The sequence below is a fragment of the Quercus lobata genome, chromosome 9 (genome assembly GCF_001633185.2).
Source record: "Quercus lobata isolate SW786 chromosome 9, ValleyOak3.0 Primary Assembly, whole genome shotgun sequence".
NCBI lineage: Eukaryota > Viridiplantae > Streptophyta > Magnoliopsida > Fagales > Fagaceae > Quercus > Quercus lobata.
Window position 1 is genome coordinate 15797387 of NC_044912.1, and position 19255 is coordinate 15816641.

At 36.4% G+C, this 19255-nt stretch overlaps 2 protein-coding genes across 4 annotated transcripts; one reads left to right on the top strand and one right to left on the bottom strand.

The window, feature by feature from the left end:
• On the bottom strand, positions 1-1133 carry LOC115960286 (ethylene-responsive transcription factor ERF027-like). The gene has a single exon (XM_031079089.1). The coding sequence runs from the start codon at positions 1000-1002 to the stop codon at positions 208-210; it is 795 nt and encodes a 264-aa protein (XP_030934949.1). The 5' UTR covers positions 1003-1133; the 3' UTR covers positions 1-207.
• Positions 1134-10391: 9258 nt separating this feature from the next.
• LOC115962318 (traB domain-containing protein-like) lies at positions 10392-15436 on the top strand. 3 transcript variants are annotated; one of them, XM_031081226.1, is made up of 7 exons: positions 10392-10829; positions 12658-12773; positions 12844-12932; positions 13046-13120; positions 13354-13461; positions 14712-14807; positions 15076-15436. In XM_031081226.1, exons 1-7 carry the CDS (start codon positions 10450-10452, stop codon positions 15340-15342), a joined length of 1131 nt encoding a protein of 376 aa, XP_030937086.1. In that variant the 5' UTR covers positions 10392-10449; the 3' UTR covers positions 15343-15436. The 3 variants fall into 3 exon arrangements, with proteins under 3 accessions (XP_030937086.1, XP_030937087.1, XP_030937088.1); XM_031081227.1 differs by having other exon boundaries at positions 10745-10829; positions 12645-12773; XM_031081228.1 differs by having other exon boundaries at positions 10757-10843; positions 12645-12773.
• Positions 15437-19255: the final 3819 nt, after the last annotated feature.

Here is a 19255-nt window from a genome sequence, read left to right on the forward strand (position 1 = left end):
AAAAAAAAAAAAAAAAAAAAAGAGAGAGAAAAAGAAATAAGGCAAAACTAAAAAGCCAATACAAATTAACCGTACATTGTTTTGACAAAGGTTCTTACATCCGAGGTTTAGTCGGATGCTCAAACTAAAAGGACCCTACCTTGATGAGATTCCGCGGCATTTAAAAAAAAAAACAGCACCACACATCATGTAGGATTTTTATTTAATTTATGTGTAACTCCATAAATTATCTCCACCTCCATCAGAATCATCCGACGACGATTTCGACTCGATCCTCGGCGGACTCACCAGCATTCCTCCCGCCATGTCCACCAGCAAATTCGGCATGTTCAGTAGCTCTTCCTCATCGACATACTCCTCTTCTACGCGACTCGTCGTTTCCACACTCGTCTCCTGTTCCTGCGCTCCTCGACTACTGCTCTCCGACTCGGTCCGCACCCTCGCCGCCTCCGCCGCGCTCGCCGCCGCGGCACGTATGTCGCTCGCCGAAGCGGAAGCCGGTATCGGGTACCTCGGCCTCGAATTGGGGAAATTCAAGGGCGTGTCGTACCCCTTCAAAGCCAGCGCCGCCGCGTCGTACGCCGCCGCCGCCATCTCCGGCGTCGGGTACGTCCCCAGCCAAATGCGCGTCGTTTTACGTGGCTCGCGAATCTCGGATACCCATTTGCCGCTCCGCTTCCGAATCCCCCGATACATCGAGTGCCTCCCAGACAGCACGGGTTGACCCGAAGACCCACCCGGAGATTGTACGGGTCCCGGTGACGTGGCATCGGAAGTAGGACTTGGCGGGTCATTTGGATTTTGGGGCACGTTAGAAGGATTGTAATTGCTGGCCATGCAGCATATATATGGGTATAGTATGTGTTTTTTTTTTTTGTACGGATGTTGAAATGTGGCGAAAAGTTTATAATATGGTTTTTTTGTTTTTCTTTTTTGGGGGGTTCTGATAAAATGTTTGGAGAGCTTAGGGTTGTTTAATGTGATTTGAATTGGGGTTTTCATTGTTGGATTTTTATAAGAGGGAAGTGAAGTTGAAGCTATGGGAAAAAGCGTGGGCAATTCGTGGCTTGGTACTTTCTTTTGAGGATTTGAAGAAGTGGGCACACGTATTGGGTTACAATTAAGCAAAATTAGCTGTAATTTATCTGGTTTTTTCAAACCTTTCAATTTCACTCATGTGCATTAAAAAACATGGAACCTTCAAAACCTCGGATTTCATTCAGGGCCGGCTCTATGGTGGAGCAAAAAATGCAACCGCCTAAGGCCCCAAATAAAAAAAAAGGCCCCTAAATTTTAACCAATAGGATTATTTATAATCAATAAATAAAATAATTTTTTTATTAGATGAAAAACAAATAAAAAAATAGAGAAAAATGCAACGTCGTCCACAATATTTTTCACAACACTTTTACAACTAATGCTAAGTAGCAAGTTATTACAGCATACTGTTGATGGCAAAAAAATAATTATAGTGATATTTTCAAATAAAAAACAAAAAGCAGTTTAAAATCTAGGATTTGTTGTAAAAAATATTGTGAATGTTGCACTTCTAAAAAAAAAAGAATAATAATAAGAGTTTAATTAGCAAACTTTTACTAGTTTTCATCTAAATCTACCACTAACACCACTGTTTTACTTACCACTATCAATCTACCACATCAACAAGTATGAAAAATTTTGTCAAATTTTTTTTTCTTAAAAATTCAAAAAAAAAATTCTATGTAGTTCATGTTAATTAGTAGTAATTTTACATCTAAATAAGATGATCAATTTTCGCCTTAGGCCCCCCAAATGCATCAAGCCGCCCCTGATTTCATTCATGATTTCACTGTTGGCTTGTTGCTGATCATTAATCTTTGTTCATGCTTACCTACCACTCTATGCATTTATTTTGCTCTGAATATATAGTACGACTTTTTTTTAGGTTTTGTGGAGCTCATGTGTTTTGACAGAGATATGATGTTGACAGTAGCAGCCTAATTGTTAGAGCAACTGCAATATGTTTTGAATCTAAAACTTGGAACTTTCATCGAGTTGTTGAGTGTTTAGGAATCATTTTTCATTTTTAGAAGATCGTTTTATGGATTTTAGCCAATAAAATTGGCCAATTCTAGTCCTTTTCTATGGCTAAAATTTAGTAGTGATTTGTCCTATTAGAGTATTATTGTTGGAGTTTGTTTTTCTTAGGAGGAAAACAAATATGCTATTCGCAGTGTTAATTATTGGTAGGAAGTTTTCGTGATTTATTTTTTTTGTGAGTTTAAAGTTGTTAGTTTAAATAGTGACAAATCCCACTATTATGCAAGTGGTTTCATGTTATTTATGAGTAAAGTTTAAGTGAGCTGGAGCAAATAACCGTACCTGTGAACTTTTAAAAGAAAAGAAAAGAGAAAAGCAATTATTGTGTCATCAATTAAATGTATTCATTTATTATTGTGTGGACCCATGGATGGAGCCATTATTGAAACAGGGGGGCAATGGCCCCCAATTTAAAAAAAAAAAAAAAATTATTATATGTATGTGTATCGATTTTAGTAATTTTATTCTATAAAATTACATTTTGTTTTCCTTAAATAATATCATTGATTTTTTTAAGAATAATACTATGCTCACAAACTTTTTTACAAACTGTTTTGGTAGTAAATTCTTATTGGTTTGCATATAAACCCACTACTCACATCATTTTTTTACTTGTCAGTAACTACTTATCACATTAGTAATTTATAAAAAAATTTGAAATTCTAACATTTTCCTCATTTTAGTGACCATAAAAAAATTTATATATCTAAAATCTAAAACAAAATATACTAGCCCCATAAAAATAACTCAACAACAAAAATTACCAATAGTAAAACTAAAAAAATTAAGCTCAATTAACCAATTTTATCTAAAATAAACAACCTTATCCTTTAAAAAAATTTCTAAACAAAAATAATTTTGTTCTTACCCATAAAAAAAAAAAAAAAAAAAAAAAAACTCAGCAGCTAAGTAGTATTTATGTGAGAGGTTGAAACCGTCGCACACAACTAATAGTAAAGTCGGCCTCTAACTTAAAGTTCTGACTTTGTTCCAGTGTGGACCTTTGGTAAAGTTCTAACCAAGTCTTTAACAATTGGTCCTAGTCTTGGTTGGTACCGAATTTTGATTCTTAGCTTTTGATGTTTGGAAATGTTGACTTTTGAAAATGTAATTATTCCATGTTTGGTTTTTTAGAAATTTGAAAATACTCAAATTTTTTTATGAATGATTTTTTTTTTTTTAAATGAAAGATATCCTCATATTTGATTTATTTTTAAGAATTATATCTAAATTATACTCTTATTGCCAAGCCTTTTGTAGCTTATATAATACTTCCAGTGAAAACATTAAAAATTGGGTAAAAAGCCTTTTCCCCTCTATGTTTATGGAAATTTGTAATTTCTCCTATTATCTTTGAAACCAACCAAATTTCCCTTCTGTGTTTGGAAAATAAACAAATATCTTAAATTCGTTACTTTAAAAAAAAAAAAAAATTCAATCCAATGAAATTACAATGATTACAAATATAATCTAAGAAACTAACAGTGCAATCTTCAACTTTTTCTCTTCCTTATAGTGTTTAACTATAATTTCCTCAAAAAAATTTGCTAGATTTAACTGAAAAAGTAACAAATTGGAGGTATTTGTTTATTTCTCAAACGTAGTGGGGGAAACTAGTTGATTTTAAAAATAAAATTGTGAATTGTGAATTACCCCAAGCATAAAGAAAGGAAAGTGTTTGTTTCCCTTAAAAATTCAATTCTACAAATGGAAATAATTTCTAATATAATAGTATATTTTAATTACTAGTTGTTTATACAAATGGAAATAAAATCAATATAAAACATAGTGGAATAGTTTCCTGTATTAGCAAATATCTTTCCTTTTCAACTATTCAATTAACTTTTTCGTAGTTTCTAAACACGGTATTGAAACAAATCCAAAAGATCCTCAAAACTCAAAAGCTAGCTAGCTTCCAGGTGATGCGCATTACTCCTGTCAAAATCACTGTCCTCAAAATTGCACCCACGTTTAAATAAAAAAATAGCACACATGTTATGCACCATAATTCTCGCATCACTTTACTAATCCAAACATTCCCCACCATCAACCACCAAAATCAAAGTCTTTAGTGTCGGTTAATAGGTATCCGAATATTTGTTAACAGACTATTTTAAAAAAGAATAATTTTATATATACAAATTATTTTATAATATTTTTATAAATTGTTAATTTGATTTTAGTAATTGTTAATTAATCATTAATAAACATAAATGTGATGTTAGTGGTAGACCCATATTAGAACTTATAAGGGCACGTTTTAGATCCTTGGCGCAAGGTATGATTGGATTCAAGTCCAATAAGCCCAATACAATAAATTTGTAGAGAGTAGGTTAGAAAATTAGGCTCTAATAAATAATTTAACGGTTATAATGGATTTTAAAAGATAATCAAACAGAAATGAACTGGATTTATTTAAGTAAATTTATCCTCGGCACAATCCGAGGAGGTATATTCTAGTATATATTGATTGAAAATGGTTACAGATATGGTTCAAGATGCTATCCTCCATGGAGGGTTTCTTATGTTATATAGTTCCCTTTGAAAGATCTTGGTCCTACACTTGTTGATCATCTAAGCCACTACTTGAGTGCTTGTCCCATCAGACACCCCCACAGGCCCTCTGTGAGTTGGGGTAGCCAAGACAACATTGTTCAGGAGTTTTCTCCTCATTAATGCAACCAGAAAGTTAGCTGCAGAGCATTTAATGCGTTGGCAGCAGCCTTTCATTAGATATTTTCGAGCTTCCATCTCTCTTGTACGTTCATAATGCATGTCCCTATCAGTGGAATTTCGTGTTAAAATCACTGTCCTCAGAATTGCACACATGTTTAAATAAAAAAATAGCACACATGTTATGTACCATAATTCTCGTATCACTTTACTAATCCAAACATTCCCCACCTTCAACCACCAAAATCAAAGTCTTTAGTGTTGGTTAATAGGTAACCGAATATTTGTTAATAGACTATTTTAAACAAGAATAATGTTATATATACAAATTATTTTATAATATTTTTAGAAACTGCTGATTTGGTTTTAGTAATTTTCAAATAATCATTAATAAATATAAATGTGATATTAGTGGTGGACCCATATTAGAACTTGTAAGGGCGCGTTTCAAATCCTTGGCCCAAGATATGATTGGATTTAAGCCCAATACAATGAATTTGTAGAAAGTGGGTTGGAAAATTAGGCTCTAATAAATAACTTAATAGTTAGAATAGATTTTAAAAGATAATCAAACAGAAATGGACTAGATTTATCTAAGTAAATTTGTCATCGGCATAATCCGATGAGGTATATTCTAGTGTATATTAATTGAAAATGGTAACAAATATGATTCAAGATGCTACAGTGATTTCTCTTACAAATTTCCGATCCCTCCTTCATGGAGGGTCTCTTATGTTATGTAGTTCCCTTTGAACGATTTTGGTCTTACACTTGTTAATCATCTAAGCCACTACTTGAGTGTCTGTCCCATCAGACACTCCCTTAAACCCTCTGTGAGTTGGAGTAGTCAAGACAGCATTGTTCAGGGGTATTCTTCTCATTAATACAGCCAGAAAGTTAGTTGCAGAGCATTTAATGCGGTGGTAGGAACCTTTCCTTAGATATTTCCGATCTTCCATCCTTCTTGTACGTTCATAATGCATGTCCCTATCAGTGAAATTTCCTACAAGGTCACTTTGAACGATAGGATATACATTTGGTCAGTGTTTCACTGATTCGAGGAGATACTCCTTCTTGGACAACCTCCCCTAATCTTTCCATTTTCCACATGCTCATGGGACTTTAAGCTTAACACCCTCATTATTGTTTATTCGTCCTCAAACCAACCAATGTCCCGGCCAAGGCTCAAGACCTAATATATAATTTTGAGCCCTTATCCCTACAGAACTAATAAGAATTTGCCACATCAGCAGTTTGTAAAAATGTTATAAAATAGTTTGTGGCTGTAGCATTACTTTTTTAAAAAAATTTAATACCACTTTTATGGAAAAAATAAAAATTATTAAAAAAAATTAGTTTCTGTGGGGCTAGAGAACTTGTGACCCCGGCCCACTTTGCTTTAGGGCCCAAGGCCCGAGCCGAGGAGGGATATTGCCGAGGACATACAGTGAAAGTCCAAATGGCCTAGAGATATAGCCGACGATGATTCTGTCCTCGGCATCCCAACGCGCTCCTAAAGGAAAGGACAAGTACGGTATAGGAACAGTTTAAGGAAAAGCCGAACATATCCACATTGATGAAGAAAGGGCCCCTGGACAATTTGGCGACAAATGACAAAGGAAAGGCTGTCATTACTGCAATTAACTACTCTGCACCTGACAGAGCAATACTTTTCAGCTTTTACAACCACTCCCAACCACTTTGGGTATAGGCTGATGGGACAAGTATCTGCCCTGGAAAGTTGAACCTACACATGGACGTTGGAGGAAGGGTAAAGACTAATATAAAAAGAGAAATAAGCAATCCAGAAAAAGGGCTGGGAAAAAAGGCCAAGAACCAAAGCCTCCCAGCCCATGCCGAGGAGAAAGACTTCTTGAGCAAACATGGTTCACCTCTGTGTGAGTATCATGACTACCCACCGTCCGGTGACCAAGGCCTAGCCTTTCAAACCCACGCTCTACAAATTTTATTGTTTGGACCTTAAATGTGTGAACCCAATACCAGTTTGGGGTCGTTACAAATTGAGTCGTTACAAATTGAGTCCTTACAATTGACGCCGTCTGTGGGGAGGGCTTGCGAGCTCCTGTCAAACAAAGGCCTGCGAAAGCCCCTCCATCACTTCCAGCAACTTGTTGTTGTTGCCCTAATATAAAGTTCCACTAGGGGCTGCGCTTCGAAGCACCAGTGGCACGGGCAGTTCTAGGGACTTCCATCGTCAGGTCAACGCCCCACACCTTGGTCGAGGGCTAATCCTCGAAACTACTTAAAGAAAATTCTATGTTTTGGACAGAACCAAGGTATTGCATGGTCCTCGGACTCAAACTTATGGGGAAACCAACTACTTAAAGAAAATTCTAAGTTTTGGACAGAACCAAGGTATTGCATGGTCCTCGGATTCAAACTTATGGGGAAACCAACTACTTAAAATTCTAAGTTTTGGACAGAACTAAGGTATTGCATGGTCCTCGGACTCAAACCTATGGGGAAACTAACTACTTAAAGAAAAATCCAAGTTTTGGACAGAACCAAGGTATTGCATGGTTCTCGGACTCAAACCTATGGGGAAACCAACTACTTAAAGAAAATCCTAAGTTTTGGACAGAACCAATGTATTGCATGGTTCTCGAACTCAAAACTATGGGGAAACCAACTACTTAAAATCCAAGTTTTGGACAGAACCAAGGTATTGCATGGTCCTCGGACTCAAACCTATTGGGAAACCAATTACTTAAAATCCAAGTTTTGGACAGAACCAAGGTATTGCATGGTCCTCGGACTCAAACCTATGGGGAAACAAACTACTTAAAGAAAAATCCAAGTTTTGGACAGAACCAAGGTATTGCATGGTTCTCGGACTCAAACTTATGGGGAAACCAACTACTTAAAGAAAATTCCAAGTTTTGGACAGAACCAAGGTATTGCATGGTCCTCGGATTCAAACCTATGGGGAAACCAACTACTTAAAGAAAAATCCAAGTTTTGGACAGAATCAAGGTATTGCATGGTCCTCGGACTCAAACCTATGGGAAACCAACTACTTAAAATCTATGTTTTGGACAGAACCAAGGTATTGCATGGTCCTCGGACTCAAACCTATGGGGAAAACCAACTACTTAAAATCCAAGTTTTGGACAGAGTCAAGGTATTGCATGGTCCTCGACCTCAAATCTATGGGGAGATTAGTCATTAGAAAATGGATTAAGTCTTAGATAGAATGGAAATCCCCTCCTGTCCTCGGATCCCCAGCTCTAGGGAAACTAATGTAAATGAGTATTTAGGCCCGGTACAATCATACCTCGGTCCTCGGACCGGATGCCAAAAATGGTTAAGGCTATAAATGTTGTCAAGAATGTGGCAAAGCACCCTAGCGCTCGGCGACCTTCTCGGATAGTTCATTTTGGGTTACCCATCCTCGGATGATTACCTCATATGCAATACAGAGCATTCAATTGTTATCTCGGTTAGTCTTATATGTATAACATTTTTCCGGTCAGCATTATTATGCCTGTTAGTCTCAATGAATTCAAAATAATAGTTTTTTGTTAACAAGGGTTTCGGCCCTAAGTATCGTTCAGAATAAAAACAAAAGTACATCCATTCACAATATAACTATTGCAGAAAAGAAAGAATACTTAGAATCCAATAAAGCCATCTTTTATTAATACAAAGAAATAGTACAGCATACAATGAAGGGTTTAAGCAAGCCTATACCAGAAGCTAACTACAAAAGCAAAAAGAAAAGCAAAAAGGAAAAAGATACAAGGGAACGATAAATCCTTCAAAATTCTGCTTTAGTGGTAACTAAGCGCGTTAGGATGGCCCCTTTGGTGGAAGGGGAGAAGAGGCAGAAGAAGAAGCAGAAGCACTAGGATGCCCCTAGTGATGGAAGAGAAGAAGAAGCGGAGGTAAAAGGAGGCACCAGAGAAAGAGGAGAGGAGGAAGCGGGGACGCCTAGTCCCCGTGCCAGCTCTGACTCCCCTCAGGCCAGTGCCATGTTAGCAGTGCTCGAGAGAGAGCGGATGGTACCGACGATGAGCAATCCCAGTGCTATCGCACCAAAAATTTGATGCGACCAGCACCTGCTTCGGATTTTGGCTAAAGGAAGAAGAGGCTTCTTTCCCTCCTTGTCAATGGGGAGAAATGTTTTGAGTCTCTGTCTCCCTTGCCCTGACCGGGCCATCTTGAGTCTCGGAGAGACCCGGTGCTTCTAGAGAGGGTGTGGTCCCTTCACCCCCATCTTCGCCCCAACCATATCACTCCCTAAGGCTTAATCCCACTGGCAGTGAGGACTTTGAGTACAGCAGGTGATTTAGGAATTTGAAAAGATTGAGGAGTCTGTACGCCAAGGAAATGACCTCCTACCTTACTTCTTATATGAAAGGTAAGTCTGGTGGCATTTAATCTGTATAGATTTCCAAGAAAAGCTACAAACGAGATAATTCACACTCAACTCCCAACGCCGTCTACAACCATTGGATTGGCGTTGCCTCGTAAAGGGAACTTATTAAAGACGCACCTCGTGTACTGAAACGGCAAAAGCATGACGTGAGTAAAACTTAAGGAATGTCTCATAACCAAGAGCATTTTCCAGGCAAATGAAGAGACACCGACATTAATGAAGGACAAAGCTTGGCAAGCCGTGACATAGGCCTGACATCACCAAAACCCTCCTCTCAGTCCGAGGGGTCGGACATTAGGATTTTGAGGGGCTATTTTGGGGTCAGAGAACTTGTGACCCCAGCCCACTTTGCTTTAGGGCCTAAGGCCCGAGCCGAAGAGGGATATTGCCGAGGACATACAATGAAAGTCCAGATGGCCTAGAGATATAGTCGAGGATGATTCTGTCCTCGGCATCCCAACGTGCTCCTGAAGGAAATGGCAAGTACGGTATAGGAACAGTTTAGGGAAAAGCCGAACATATTCACATTGATGGAGAAAGGGCCCTTGGACAATTTGGCGACAAAGGACAAAGGAAAGACTGCCATTACTGCAATTAAATACTCTGCACTTGACAGAGCAATGCTTTTCAATTTTTACAACCACCCCCAACCACTTTGGGTATGGGCTGATGGGACAAGTATCAGCCCTGGAAAGCTGAACCTACACGTGGACGTTGGAGGAAGGGTAAAGACTAATATAAAAAGAGAAGTAAGCAATCCAAAAAAGGGGCTGGGAAAAAAGGCCAAGAACCAAAACCTCCCACGCCATGCCGAGGAGAAAGACTTCTTGAGCAAACATGGTTCACCTCTGTGTGAGTATCATGACTACCCACCGTCCAGTGACCAAGGCCTAGCCTTTCAAACCCACGCTTTACAAATTTTATTGTTTGGGTCTTAAACGTGCGAACTCAATACCAATTTGGGGTCGTTGCAAATTGAGTCCTTACAGTTTCTTTTTTTTAACTCTTCTTATAAAAAATTTAAAATTTTTAATAAAATTTCTAAATTAATGCACATAGTATATCCATTAACTATTTTTCTCAAAAAAAAAAGAAAAAAAGTATATCCATTAACTCTTTATAGGCCAAAATTTATATATAAAATAAAAAATAAATAAAAAAAGACCAAGTTACTGCACGTGGGACAATCAAGGTCGTTGAAGTTAGTTGCCTTATCCAAATCCTGAAACACGAGAAAATTAAGTGCTCTATATTTTTTTTACTCTCACCGAGCACATCTAACTCTTTAATTCTCATCCATGGAGAACCTCAAATCAACCTTCCCAATTTTCACTACCAACCCATTTTTCTTCAAAACAAAAGCTATCAAACCATCCAAGTTTTCAATCAAGCCACCCCCACCAGACTTTGATTTTAGAACAGAAATTATGGATGACTCTAGAGCCAAAATAGCCCAAACTCACCCTCAGTTGCTTGATTTGGCTAATAATGGGAGCTTGGTATTGATTGAGAAAAGTCAGTATGGTCCTGTACCAGCATGGAGGACCGAGTTTGTGGAGCCTGAGGCGATATGGCTGGTTGGAACTACGCATATATCAGAGGAATCAGCTGTGGAGGTTGAGCGCGTTGTGCAGACTGTGAAGCCTGATAATGTAGTGGTGGAGCTATGTAGAAGCAGGCAAGTGTGATTTGGTAATTGGGATTTTTTTTTTTTTGGGGTTGAATTTAGTTTGTTGATGCAAATTTTGAATGTTTATTGAAGATTTCAAATCCGAATGCATTAGGATTTTGTTTGGTATTCTGAAATGCTGCTCTATAAAAGAAATTTCCTCAGAATGGAGAAATGCTACTGTTATGAAATTTGTAGGGCTTTTTACTGTTGGATATATGCTCGTGAGGGAGTTAATATAACAAAATTTGAACCAAACTTTCAAGTTTTTTGATTAATGATGCCCCTTTATGTTATTATTATTTCTCCAATATTTACCACTTGCCTTATGACTTTCGAGGGAAGGTGTTTGACAAATTTTTAAATGGAAATGACATTGTGAGGATTTATAACAATCATTACTATCATAGTTTATAAATCAATATCCTTGACCACTAGAAAGTGCCAACTTTTAAGGATTAAGCCAGCAATTTCACCAGGAATCTCTGATTTACAGTCTAGATGACAGTAAAATCTTCTATCGGATTGCATTTATATGATAGGAAGGACACAACCTTGCCCAAGATGGTTGTTCCTTTTAAGGGGTTTTACTCAATTCCCTTGAATCCCAACTTTTGATGGTTTCCATGCCAGGTTGAGCTCAACCACAATGGTGAGACAACAATTAGATGTCATTTAAGTGAATCTACATGGGTACTCAGCATGATGTGCCCTTGCTTTCATGTTTTTTATTGACATTTGAAGGAGTCCATCTACATCTTACAGTTATGTGTGGAGTGCCATATGTTGCCCCTATTAGTTAGCAATTGACAATAGGCACTAGTAGTCTAGTACCGTCCACTCATTTTTCTAGAGTTAGAACCATTTAGCTTCACATTTAAGATGATTTACAATAACCGTTGTAACTCTTACCTCCATATGCAGTACAGGTCAGGGGCAAGGTCTTCACTCTTGAAGACATCTTGCATCACTTTGCTTAAATCCAATGAAATGGTTTGAGTTTGCAGCCATGAGGGTGCTACATTACTTACTTACAAAATGGTGCATATATGAACCTTAGAACACCTCTTACACTTGCAAATAACATACAACTAATGGAAAGAAAAAGAATCAACATTTATGCAGGAAATTAATTTTATAGAGTGCAAGGTAAGGAAACACGGGTGTGCTGATTTGGCCAGCACACCTGAGTTGGATTTGCACGGATGCGCCGTGTGGCTGTGGACAAATTTTTTTTTTTTTTTCGAATGCGGCCCTATTCGGTCTGAAACAGTTTAAAATGGGACTCAATTTGGTTCGATATGGGCCGATACAGTCAGAAACAGGACCCAATTTGGACCGATATGGGCCGAAATACTTGTTTAAAAAAAAAATGTTAAAGATTAGATCAAAACACACCATTTTGTTGGCAGACTTTGAAGGAAACAACCCTAAAATCATATCAATTCTCACTTTATTAACTACTATTGCTCTTAAATTGATATATGTTTACCATTATATGGAAAAAAAAAAAAAAAAAAAAGCTTACCAATATATTGAAAATATAAATAAAAAATTCATTTAATAATTAATTAATAAATGTATTCCGCCGCACCTATGCCCTACTCTTTCAAAAATTGCCGTATCAACGCAACCGTGCTTCCTAGGTGCAAGGTCTGCCAGAAAGACTAAAACTTATTACTTTTGATTCAAGACACATTTTATTTGGAAATAGCATTAGATTAATTTTATGAGCAGATTGTCTTGACAGTTAGCAAAAAGAAGTAACATGATTGTCAAAAACATGTTTAGCTTCAATCCACATCTTAACTTCAATTGTTGCAGAGTTCATTTTCAGAGCTGGAATTATGTACACTTCCAATGATGGTGAGGTTGGCCAACAACTTCGTTCAAATATGTTTTCTTTGAGTGGGACTGGCTTTTTTGGTGCTGTTGGTCGTAGCATAAACTTAGGTAAGCTTTAATTTGTTCTGCACCTTCATTATGTGCCTATGAAAACTAGTTACTGAAAATCCTAAGGCAGGGGGTCAGACCGCTCTAGCACTTCGTCTACTGCTGGCAATTTTTTCCTCAAAACTCTCTTCAGATATCAACCGCCCTTTTGGTGATGAGGTAGTTTCTTTAGATTCAAAATAAAACAAAAATACAACCAAGGACTTAAAAAGAACCATACAAATATGTTTCTTTGGAGCATCTATATTTACAAAAATTTCTATAATCTGTAGTTCCGAGCTGCTCGAAAAATATCTGAAGAAATTGGTGCTCAAATAGTTTTGGGGGATCGGCCAATTGAAATTACGGTATGGACATATGTATTAACTCTTGCATACACATGAGATAACTTGATCAAATGATACTAAAATATTCCAGCTAGTTCTTAACTCCTATTTCTGGTCATATTGATTGCTGTTTTAGCAATTATTGCACTAAATTTAGTACATTTATTGGTTGTTGTTTTGAAAGCTGGATTTTTTAGTTATGCATAATTTTTCAACTAACAGAATTTCCATTTCTCCTATGTGTGTTCTTGCAGCTTGAAAGGGCTTGGAATTCTTTGACATGGACTGAGAAACTAAGTTTGGTGACCTCAGTTATTCGTGGGATAACATCATCGTCCGATATGTCTAGGAACAGTCTCAAGGTTGATCCCTTACACTGTTTAATTGTCATCTAGGTAATCCAACTTTATCCTTGTTGAAGTCTGATGGGAGAGAGAGAAAGAGAGACCCGGGGTGGGGGGGGGGGGGAGAGGAGGGAGATTAATGGTTTGAGGATTTCTGCATCTTTGATAAAGTTTCACCTCAGAAAGCTTGGATATAAGTATGACTGGTTCTATACTTTCTGAAATTAAACTTAAAAAAAAAAAAAAAAAAACTCTTGCCTGAAATTATATGATTTTTTGATTCTGCATAATCTCCTGGCTGTTACAGTTCCCACGCCTCTATTGAAGTTTGAAAATGAAGTGATGACTAAGTCTTTGGATTGTCTATTTCATATATTGAACTTGAGGAAGCCTTTGTTCCACTGAACTCGGGTTCGTTACAGGAATTGTTTTTCACCATCTCCTTGTCCTTTGTTTTCACTTGGAGGATAGGACTATTGGTTTGTTGTACCAGTTAAGGAAAATGATGATATACTGAATCCTAACATGTGCTAGAAAGCTATATTGCCTTACATGGCGAGGACCATAGAAATTGGTTGCTAGCCTCTTATGGTGTGGTATTGGTTTGTTGTACCAGTTAAGGAAAATGATGATATACTGAATCCTAACATGTGCTAGAAAGCTATATTGCCTTACATGGCGAGGACCATAGAAATTGGTTGCTAGCCTCTTATGGTGTGGTACCTAAGTAAAAGCTAACAGTGTCCCTTGGGGGAAGGAAGGGGAAGAGGCAGTACTGCATATGTTATTAAAATGGTGTTCTTGTCATATTGAAACTTTAGATCCTTCCCTTACTCAACCATTTGAATGCTGTTTCAACCAGGATGGCAATGAAATCTACATTTTAGGGTTAATGTTTGTTTCTTTCTCCATTAACACATTAGAGTGAAAATGTGGTAAATCTTACCCGTAGTGTATTTTTGTAATTAATTGGACTGCTAGACATTTGTTTTTGGGTTTAATGTTCTTTTTCTGTTTAGAGAAAAATTTCCCCACAACTCTATTTTTATCAATCCTGTCATTCCCATGGACGTAGATGTCCTACTGATGCCCTTCTTAAGTATGTTTTCTGTTCTGAAGGATTGGAATTAACAAAAGTTCTGAGATATTAGGATGTAAAGTCAAAGTTAGCTGTAATATCCTATTTTTCTTTGCATTTTAGACCGTAGTTCAACAGTATGGTGACATTAGCATGATTATTCCTTTATAATTTCTACAACCTATTGCAGGAACCAAGTTCAGATGATGGAACCTTTCAGCTCTATGAGCAGCTCAGTTTTTCATTTCCATCACTCCTGCAGCCTCTTATACACGAACGAGACACTGTAAGTACTTCTCAGCCAGAAAACCACTAGAAAGCTGCAATGTCCAACTCCATGTTAGAGATGGGTACATTCTCATTTGTTTAGAGTTTTGAGGGAAAGAAGAAAAAGTTGTGCAAGAACTTATAATTTTCATATAGTTTTAGTGACTTGTGGAAAATTTTAATCTTTGCTGACTCATATTGTATCATAGTAATCGTGCATCATGTTTCTACTTTACTTTACTAAGGCCTATAATTTTCATCTAAGAAATATGCTACTGCTTGCTCAGTACCTAGCATGGTCACTAAAGAGGAGCAAAGCTGTGAATAACAGTAAAAGAGTGGTGGGGGTGATTGGAAAAGGCCACATGAATGGAGTGATATATGCACTAGTATCAGACCTAGGAGACTTGCGGTTTCGAGATCTTGCAGGGAAGAGGCCAAATGGTGATGGCTCCAACCGGTGGGTTGATGGTCTTCTTAAGAGTTTGGTTAGAGATACTGTAATTGGCATTTTGTTTTGGGCATTATATGAAGAGATAAAAGGTGGACTATAAAGTTCAATGGTCCTGATTTTCAATTGTTGTCAGTTTGTCCAAGATTCAAGTTAGAAAAGTATTAAAAAAAATTGGATGATAATTTGAACAACTAGTATTCTTTTATAATTGAAATATAATTATTATTTTGTATACCCTGTTCAGGAAAGAAAAATGATTATTGGTGTGGCACCAAGTTTAAGTAGTTAGTATTTGTTAATACGGCTATGCAGTCTTTCTGTTTCTAAAGAAGTGAAAAAATAAACTTGTCAATGGAAATGTGAATCTTCCCAACTGATTGAAGAAACATCATTTTATGTGTTAGAGCATCAGTCCCCGGCCTTCTATATGGTATATTAGTGTCGTTATAACACTCTGTTTGTTTCGCTGGAAAACCTTTTGTAAAGATAGTTTTTCATATTTTTCCATGTTTGGTAGCATAAAAAAAAAAAAATGGTTAATAGAAAACTATCTTTAGTCAGTGGAAAATCCTAATAAAAATAAGGCTTATTTTTTATAGGTTGTTTTCCAAAAAAAAAAAATTTGGAAAACAATCTCTCTTTCACGCGTTACATCTCCTATAAATATTATCTTCGTTTGTAACCGTGGGAAACATAATTTTTTGACGCGTTCTCTCTCTCATGGTAAGTTTTCTCACTATTTTTCTCTTCCTTTTACTTTTTCTCTCCTCACACTCTCACGGTTACTAACTCAGTCTCTCCTCTCCTCATAGATCTCTCTCTCTCTAACTGCCTCTCTTCTCTTTTTTCTTTGTGTTTCTCTTCCCCTCTGTAACACAATTCTTTGATTATATATATATTTTTTTTCCTTCCCTGATTGGTCAATAGCTCTGACTTTCAAAGGAAAACAAATTTGTAGCGGTAATTATTTCATTCCTCTTTACCAAAATCCCAATTCTTTGCTTTGAATTTCAAGCTTGATTTTCTTTTTTCTTTAACAAATTTTTGGTTTGATGGATCCCAAACAGAGTTTACATCTTTTTCGTACATAAAGTGCCAAAAAAAAAAAAAAATAATAATAAACAAAGAAGAAGAAGAAGAAAGAATGAATGAAGTAAAAAATGAAAATTTTAAACATAGTACTTATATTGCTCTAAATTGCTTTTAGAGCATCCATAGCAGGTGTGGCAAATGTGCCAAATGCCAAATATTTGGCACATTTGCCACACCAAACAAAAAAAGGTGCTTTATGAGATGTGTTAAATCTCAAAAATTATACAACATGGCTACAGTACCGTTGCAAATTTGCAACAGTACGGACAAATGTTTCAAAAATTTTATTGTTTTATATTCTCTTTTCTCTCTTTTCTCTCTCCTCTCTCTTCATTTTTTCTTTTCTCTTCTCTCTCACTCTCTGGTTCCCTCTCTCTTCGACCAGTCCGGGATGTTCACTGGTAGCGACGACGGCGTAGCTCCGATGACGACAGCACGCTCCGCCACGCTTGATCAGCCACGCTCGATCTCACCCACGCTCCAGCCATGCTTGATCTCACCCACGTTCAGCCATGCTCGATCTCGCCGATCTCACCCCGAGGCTGCCGTCGATCTCACCCTCTTCCTTCTCCTCTCTATTCGCCTTTCACTTTGCCTCTCTCTGGTTGTGGGTTTTTTTTTTTTTTTTTTTTTGCTGCAATTTGGGTTGATCTGATGGTGGTGGTGGCTGTGGGCTATGGGCGGTGACAGTGGCAGTGGTGGTGGGCTGTGGGGTGATGGTCGGTGGTGGCTGTCGATTTTTTTTTTTTTTTTCTCCTGCAATTTGGGTTGATTTGATGGTGTGGTGGGCTGTGGGCTATGGGCGGTGACAGTGGCAGTGGCGGTGGGCTGTGGGGGCGATGGTCGGTGGTGGCTATCGGTGTTGTTGGTGATAATGGGGGATGGGATAATATATTATTTTAATGTGTAGTAAATATTATTTTAATGTATAGAATTGAATGATAAAACATCTGATAAATGAGATGTTATAAAATGATGTGATAAAATAATAAAGTAGGTCTTTAGTGTGGCAAAATGACATTTTTTTTGCAACATCTGCTGTGGATGCTCTTACATGGGACAATATTTACCATGGACTAATAGTATTGTTATATAATGAATGATAATTGTTTAGGGGAATTGCATTTGTTGGCAGATACTTTATGCAAATATTATACAATGATGATATATTATGTAGATACATGATGTAAATACATAATTTAGAGTAATATTGAAGACTTGTGGTTGATCATAGTAGACAATTAGTATACCAATAAAAAGAGTAGACAATTAAAAGTTATTATTATTTATACTAATTGAAAATATATTCCCCTATTATATATAGTCAAATGTTGATATATAAATATATGTGTGTATGTGTGTAGGTACATATGTACGTACGTTACTGTCTATATATATGAACAAGATGAGTGGTAGAAATCATGAAAATTTGACAACTAATTAATTTTGATTGTATCTATTGTCAAAATTTTAGTATAAAAACCAAATTCATTCTTGGTTTTTTATTTATTTATAATGATTACATTAGTTGGTTTACATAATACACATGTTTTAAATTATACAAGAAATATTTTTTTAAAAATTGCATACCAAACACCAGAAAACATTCACAAGCTTATTTTCAAGGTTATTACTAAACACTAGAAAATAAGACAATTTTCTAGAAAATGCTCTTTGAAAAATAAACAAATTTTCAGAAAACATTAATGCTGAAACAAACAAAGCATAAGAGTCTTCCTCTCATTTAGCAAGATAAGCGAGGTGCATTTGATTTTGTCTCCCTCATTCCTTAAGAGCATCGCCATCAGCATTAGTTGTGCTAAAAAAAAGAAGAAGCTATTTTGACACATTAAAAATTTATTTTATTTATTTTAACACACCAATTTACAATTCACCTACATCACATCTCTTACTTTTAACACATCACCATTAAAATAACCTAAAATAAGATCACATCTATATCTATATATTATTATTATATATAAAAGCTAAAACATAACATTTATTGTTACTACGTTTTTGTTGAATAACATCATGGTCACATCATCCACTCATTTCCAACATTCTCTTTCTTATTTTTAACTCTCTTTTTTTCTTATTAATTTCCCAATTTAATGTTATACTTTCTCCAACTTTTCCTCTTCCTTTTACCTTTTCATTTTCCCATTGCTATCTATCTTAATATCACTTATCCTCTACCCCTTTATCTTCCTTTATTTTTGGCTTTTCTTATTCCCCTCCTCTTACTATAACTTTCAATTTTCAATTTCATTCTATACATAGTTTTCCCACACACAAAAATGTTATTTCTCTCTCTCTCTCTCTCTCTCTCTCTCTCTCTCTCTCTCTTTTTTTTTTTTCATTTTTGGTGATTTTTTTTCTTATATCTTTACTTTAGGTTGATGATTTTTTTGGGGGAAATTACACCTTACCCACATATGATTTGCCCGAAAAACACTTTCCCTATCTGTGGTTTAAAAATTGACACTTTACCTACCTGAGGTTAGCTCTGTTTGTCTCCTGTTGCCCACCTCTATTAAAAACATGGATAAATTTGTATTTTTGTTACCTTTTATGTCTCACTCCTCTCAAAATATTAAAAAAAAGAAAAATCAAGGGAAAATAAGATCTAAAAGCTAAGTTTTGTAAAAATTAAAACCTAATTTTAACATTTTCTTTTCATGTATCAACTTTTAAATCTTCTATTTTAAAATTTTCCCCTCTTTCTATAGAACTAAAAGTTAGAATAGAAGATCTACATGACCAGACAAAAAAAATGGAATTAAGGATCACTTTGAAATACTTACATGGCGAGAACGGTGAAGAGCAGGACCATCAAGAACATTAGGAAATAATGATGATCCAAATACTTCATAAATGGCCAAGAGGCACTGCTTGGCTTCTTCACGATTTAGCAAATT